Source organism: Colobus angolensis, unplaced genomic scaffold (genome assembly GCF_000951035.1).
Source record: "Colobus angolensis palliatus isolate OR3802 unplaced genomic scaffold, Cang.pa_1.0 Scaffold144, whole genome shotgun sequence".
NCBI lineage: Eukaryota > Metazoa > Chordata > Mammalia > Primates > Cercopithecidae > Colobus > Colobus angolensis.
Genome location: NW_012114533.1, coordinates 240,032 through 246,771, shown reverse-complemented (window position 1 = coordinate 246,771; position 6,740 = coordinate 240,032). Strand labels below are relative to the sequence as shown.

The 6,740-nt window shown below is 51.2% G+C and overlaps 1 protein-coding gene across 3 annotated transcripts in view; it reads right to left on the bottom strand.

Moving 5' to 3' along the window:
- Positions 1-1,123: 1,123 nt before the first annotated feature.
- The window catches only part of SERPINB6 (serpin peptidase inhibitor, clade B (ovalbumin), member 6), a 24,206-nt gene continuing 18,589 nt past the window's right edge, over positions 1,124-6,740 (bottom strand). For all 3 annotated transcript variants that reach the window (XM_011935463.1, XM_011935464.1, XM_011935462.1), the window contains exons 5-7: positions 6,115-6,257; positions 1,879-2,034; positions 1,124-1,663 (exon numbers count right to left, since the gene is read on the bottom strand). In XM_011935463.1, the coding sequence (XP_011790853.1) occupies positions 1,262-1,663; positions 1,879-2,034; positions 6,115-6,257 (701 nt within the window). In that variant the 3' untranslated portion in view covers positions 1,124-1,261. The remainder of the gene's footprint in view (positions 1,664-1,878; positions 2,035-6,114; positions 6,258-6,740) is intronic.

Sequence of the window (6,740 nt, the reverse complement as noted above, 5' to 3'; positions counted from 1 at the left end):
AAAATTATCCGGGCATGGTGGCGCATGCCTATAGTCCCAGCTACTCTGCTTGGGAAGCTGAGGCAGGAGAATCGCTTGAACCCAGGAGGTGGAGCTTGCAGTGAGCCAAGATCGCGCCACTGCACTCCAGCTTGGGCAACAGAGTGAGACTCCATCTCAAACAAAAAAAACAAACAAGAATGCTGTGCAGAGCAGGGAGTATGAGGGACAAAACCAGCACTACCCGGCCCTTCTTTCCCCTGCTGTCCCACTCATCCTTGCCACATCTCCTGCTGCTCCTGAGTCCCACCTGTCACCCCAGCCTGGACACTAAGGGGAAAGAGGACCAGGAAGAGTGAGAGCACAGTTGCACCAGGTAAAGGAGGAGGGGCAGGCTCCCACTGCCTGCAAAAGAAGTCCTTCCTGCCTCCCTGGAACACCGTGCGGCTCCTCCACTGGAGCCAGACCGTCCTGCTGCTGCTGGATGGCTGCGTGCAGGGATCACATTTCCAACAACTAACACAAATGGCCCCAGAACCCTTAGCTGTCTTTTCTGTCTGTAACACTTGAGTGAAACAGAAAGGCATCTGGTGCTGACTCGTGAAGTCGCCACAAACTCCGTTACTATGAAGGGATCACTACCATCATTTGACGTTTTCGGAAGTGGGCAGCGTGTGCGAACAGGCATGTGACCCACCAGTCCCCAGGAGAGCAGAAACACCCGCAGGGCAGGGGACTGCTGTCACCCTCGTCTGGCTCACCTGCTCCCTCAACCTCCATGCAGGCTTCCGGAGAGCTGGTGGCAGTTTTGGAATTGAGCTCCCCGCACCTCCTGGCAGCACCCCATTTCACCCCATTCTCTCCCTAGAAGTGGGATGAGACTCCACTACTGAGTAGAGGAGACAGAGAAGCACCATTTATCTTCTTGAGCCCAGGAAGAGCCGCACCACCGCCCTCAAGGGCAGCGGCCTGCCCACAGTGAAGTCGGGGGGGTCCCCATGGCTGTGGGGGTGGGCAACACCTTCCCCAGGCAGGCGTGAGCTAGGTGGTCACTGCCGCCCCTAACGTGACCCAGACCCAGAGCAGCCATTTCAGATCCCAGGAAACATCTCCCCCGCGGACGCGGACGCACAAACACGCAGAGTGAACGCGGCGTCCCACCATGGGGCCTTTACTTCTGAACTGCCACCACCGCACGGATAAGGCCATTCGGGTTGCAGGCACACTGTGGAGTGTCAGGGGACAGAGAGGAGAGGGGCTGCACACAGAGACCGCCCTGTCCTCAGGGAGAGGAAAAGCGGCCGCAGAAGAGAATCCCGTTGCTCTTGCTGTGCTGGATGAAGAAAAGGAAGGGGTGGTCGGCGCAGAAGCGGGGGACGAATCTGGCGCACCGCATCATCATGATGGCAGCTGTGGCGGCGGCGGCCTCCGTGCCCTCCTCGTTGACCTCCACAAAGGACTTGTGCACGACCTTGGACAGAGACAGGTCTGTCTTGGACATTCCAGAGAAGTCTGCCTTGCCCAGCTCGAAGGCGTCGGTCATGCCCAGGCTGCACAGGACGCTCTCCATGTCGTAGCTTTCCTCCAGTTTAAACCGAGGGAGGGACACCTCCACCTTCTCTTCATCCATCATGTCCAGCCTCGTCCATTCTACGAACTTCTCGTAAGTGAGTTCTTTCTCCACCTGGAGGGAGACAGTTGAAGACTTTAAGACCTCGGGTGCTGCTGCCCACCAGGGCCCTGTGCTGTGCTGCGGATGCCGCACACCAGTGGCAGCCTGGCTATGGTCAGCAGCGGTCTGGTGTTAAATGGCTGACCGCGAAGTGGGGAAAGCAGCCACGGCAGACACCCGCGAGCGGCTCCCTCGCGAGCACGCCTCACTCACAGCTTAGCTGTTACCGTTCTCAAGTCGGTGGTCTCGTCCGGAAGCATGATGATCATATTCAGTTCCTTGCCAACATACGGAAGCACCAAGATTTGGGTAAATATTTCTCCTATATAGGTCTTCTTAAAAGTAGACTGCATAAACATCATTTGCACAGGTTTCTCCTCATTCTACAAAGAAAACAGATAAACATTAAGTTGAAACAAGACCCCACTGACACACGGGACAAATTTGTTGGAGCCGGCCACTCTCTGCAGGGAGAAATGCAGCTCGGTTTCTCCCCAGCTTCCAGAACACAGGGCAGCACCTTCCCTGCCGTCTTCATTACCGCAACCTCCAGAAACCAGGGTGCCTGGGGCCCAGACCCGACATGTCTTTCCTCTCATTGATCTCACTCAGCCTCATGACTTGAAGCACAATATCATACCAACTTTACCTCCAGCCTGGGCCTCTGCCCTGTCCTTGGGACTCCTGCATTTTACTGCCCACCTGACACCTATGTTTGGACATAGAAGAAGCTCCCGACGCCACCTGTAATGTGGCGCGCCGTAGATCCTTCAGGTCAGCTCTGTCTACTACAACTCTGCCCATCTCAGCTAGGGCAGCGTCACCGTCCAGTGGTCAAAAGCCCTCGAGTGCCCTGACTCCTGTCTTTCTCTCGCACCCTGTGTCTGACTCACTGGCAAATTATATTGGCTCTACCTCGAAAATATAACCAAAATCTGACCTGTTCCTTCTGCCTCTGCTGCTGCCAGCCTAGCCCTGGAATATTGTGATAATATGATTGTGACCGTTCCTGGCACAGCGGCCAGAGGGACCGGGTAGAACCTAAGTCAGATCACATGGTTCTGTGGCAGGACACTCTTCCCTGGCTCCCCGTTTACCCAGAGCAGGAGCTGAAAGTCCCTAAAACGACCTGGAATTGTGATAGCTCATCTCTCTTTAATCACTAACAAGATGTACGAGGGCTTTGTTTGACTACAGGTAACAGAAACCCCAGGTCACCATGGTTTAGCTCCTAGGACCTCAACCCAGTTTCCTCTCCCTTTGTTTATGTGCTACAGTCACAGAGGCCTCCTCACTGCACTGACAGCAAACCCGGTTCATCTCCTCTCTGCGCAGTAAGCTTGTCCTCCGGTACCTGGAGAGAACTTCTGCCTCTTTATGGTCTTTGTTCAAAAACCACCTCGGCAGAGCAGCTGTCCTTGGTCGTCTTACCTGACACCACACCCCCACCCTAAAAACAGCTTCCTATCCCCTCCCTTGGTATACCTCTGTAGCATTTACCACTGTCTAATACACTCCTATATTCTTACTGATGCTTGCTGTCTCCCCCGCAAGAAAGCATAAGCTTCACCAGGGCACGCATGCTTTGCTGGTTTTGTGCATGGCTGAAAAATACCTAGCACCACGCCTGATGCACAGAAGACACTCAGTCAGGTTGGGCATGGTGGTTCATGCCTGTAATCCCACCACTTTGGGAGGCCAAGGCAGACGGATCAGCTAAGGTCAGGAGTTCGAGACCAGCCTGGCCAACATGGTGAAACCCCACCTCTACTAAAAATACAAAAATTAGCTGGGTGTGGTGGTGCGCTCCTGTAGTCCCAGCTACTCGGGAGGCTGAGGTAGGAGAATCACTTGAACCTGGGAGGCAGAAGTTGCAGTGACCCAAGATTGCACCACTGCACTCCAGCCTGGGAGACAGACCGAGACTCCATCTCAAAAAAAAAATAAATGAATAAAATAAGGCACTCAGTCAACCTCTGCTGAATAAATGATAAATGCATAAATGAATTAATGAGCTGGGATGCTGAAAAGGCCAGGCAACATTTACACATCTCACCAGAAAAAACTGCACTGGTCACCAACCCCAGCCAGCCAGTGAGAAAGACTGGAGGCCAGGAACCACACCCCATCCAACAATCCTCCTCATTTCCTGACTCCAAGCTGCTCCTGTGAGTTGAGTAAATACCCTGCAATAGGCACAGTCAAAGATGCTGTATGGTTCCCAGTCTCTGGTGTAGCACATTCTTCTGTGTTAAATGGAACAATCAAAATACACTGCAGTGGCAGCTTTCTGCTTTCATGTGGTAGAGGCTCACCTGGTAGAGGCTCACCTGGGCTGGCCCTTAGCCTTTGGCTAGAGCAGTCTCCTGGGCCTCGGTGGCCCCACTCATTTCCTTGGCCAGCAGTAGGCATGTTTTTTCCATAACTGACCAGACAGGAACTATTTTCTGGTTTGTGGCTACATATACGGTCTCTGTCACAACGAGTCAACTGCTGTTACAGGATAAAATAAGTAAGTAAATAAGCATGGGCCAGGCACAGTGGCTCACGCCTGTAATCCCAGCATTTTGGGAGGCCAGTGCAGGTGGATCACCTGAGGTCAGGAATTCAAGACCAACCTGACCAACATGGTGAAACCCCATCTCTACTAAAAATGCAAAAATTAGCCGGGCGTGGTGGCGCACACCTGTAATGCCAGCTACTAAAGAGGCTGTGACAGAATAATCCCTGAACCTGGGAGTGGAGGCTACAGTGATCTGAGATCGCACCATTGCACTCCAGCCAGGGCAACAAGAGAGAAACTCTGTCTCAGAAAAATAAAAGTAAAAAAATAATAATAATAAAAACAAAAATAAAAAAAAATAAGCATGGCTGTGTTTCAATAAACCTTTAAAAAAAAATAGGTGATGGCCTGGCTTTGCTGTAGGCTGAAGTTTGCTGACCCCTGCCTTCAGTAATTCCTCCCTGCACCGCTTCAGGGTCCAAAGCCTCCAATCTTGTAATATAAAAAGATCTAACCTTAGTGACTGAATGATTCACTAAATACACAATTATGTAGACAAGTTCCAATTTATATAAAAGTAAATGAAATTAAGAATCTGTGTCAACTCAAAATCTGTTCCCTTGGAGGTACACGCAATACTGCAGCCCCTTCTTCATCCTTCTTCACTGCAGAGCTCAGAAAGCCTGACAGGATTCCACATCTCCCCAAACCCACGGGACCTATAGTTCTGGCCTACACCATATAGAAAGAAGCTTTCCCTTCCTGAAAGGCAGAACCACCCAGGCGAAGGTTTAGGTTCTCCTCCCCTTGATCCTCCCCCTCCCTGCCACCTGGACTGCTGAAGCCAGTTGAGCCATCTTGTGACCATGAGGAAGAAGATCACATGCTGAGCATGGCGGAGCCGGCTCCCTGGGATCATCGGCTGGTGTCAGACCAGCCAAGGTCTCACCTGCCTCCAGAACTCCTGGTAGGAGAGATGAGCTCCTAGGAGCTAAACCATGGTGAACTGTGGTTTCTGCTACCTGTAGTCAAATAAAGCCCTTGTACATCTTGTTAATGATTAAAGAGAGAAATAATTTTGCCGGGGGAAAACAGGACAGTTCATTTCAGAACAAAAGTTTGAAACAAAATAATTCTTTCTGAATTGCGAGGAGAATAGACAATGAAAATAAATTTCTTGAGAAACTGAAGGCTCAAGTTCAAGTTAGCCTGGAAGATCTAACTATGGTCAATGATTAAGAATACACTGTAATTAATATATTCTGTCTACTCTGTCTATGTTCAAAAATTTCTATAGTGAAAGATCAACAAAACGAGAGACAATAAAGTGGATTCAGTGAGAGGAAGATAAAGGGCCATCAGCAAATGACATCTTCCAAGCTGGAGGTGGTTAATCTCCGCGTCTATCTACATGTTTGGTTTGGTTGCTTTAAAACAAAAATCTGTACTTATCCTTACTATCAAGAGAGGCCTGAATATCACTCATTGGTTAGGCGTTTACTAGGCACCAGCTACGTGTCTGGCACTTGTCAGACATCCTCCCCGCTGAGCCTCAATTCAGCAGGGCGTCATTCCGCCCCTGCAGTGTGGCACGGCGGCCAGCAGGAGGCGCGGTAGCGGCGGGAGGGCTGGCCCGGGGCTTCCCGGGACGCCGCCGGAAAGAAAGGAGTGTGTAGGTCGGGATGAGAATGACGCTAGAGACCAGGGGGAAATGTCCGCTAGAAGACGGCACACCGTATCTGGAGTCTGAGCTTTAAGACCTTGATCGAGCTTGGGGGCTGCAGCTTCAGACTTGCCCTGTAGGTGGCAGGGCGGATGCCAGGAGCCAGGGACAGGCGGCCACCCGATGGATGGCAAACAGGAGGGGCAGGGGCAGAAAGGTCGCATGCAGGCCCTCGGGAGGCGGGCCTCCGAATCCAAGACGCTCCGAGAGTCGCCCCCGTCTCGGCACCTTACTCGCCTTGCTGACTTTAAACGGTCTCTCCACGGTGTTCTCCTTGTCAAACTGTTCACTCCAGTTTCCTTTGAAATAGACAGCATTCACCAGAACCAGCCTCGTCAATGGATCCACTGAGCCGGGAGAGAGCAACTCCGCAATTTTTCCTGAGCAGAGAATTAAAGACCGAGTTAGACAGGAGCGGCTGCTGATCCCGGACACACCGGGCATCGGCTGGGGCCTTGTTCAGCAGTCAGGTGCAAGGACAGAGTTCCACTATCCCCCAAAGACAAAGGGATACGTGTCCTGAAAGCAAAGCAACAAAAACTTCTGATAAGAAAAACATCATCGTTTGAATAAAACACACAAAGTGAACAAATACATGTTAATTATGCAGGATGAGTTCATAACACATGAGATAGGAAGCAGTCGTGGGTGCCTATGATTTAAAGACAGGAAGTTAAAGGATTGTCAAAAAGGTGGGCAGTCAGAAGATGTTCTTTATAAGCTTAAAGAACAGGTTAGGCCAGGCACAGTGGCTCACACCTATAATTCCAGCACTTTGGGAGGCTGAGGTGTGAGGATCACTTGAGACCAGGAGTTTGAGACCAGCCTGGACAACATAGTGAGGCCTCATCTCTTTAAAAAAA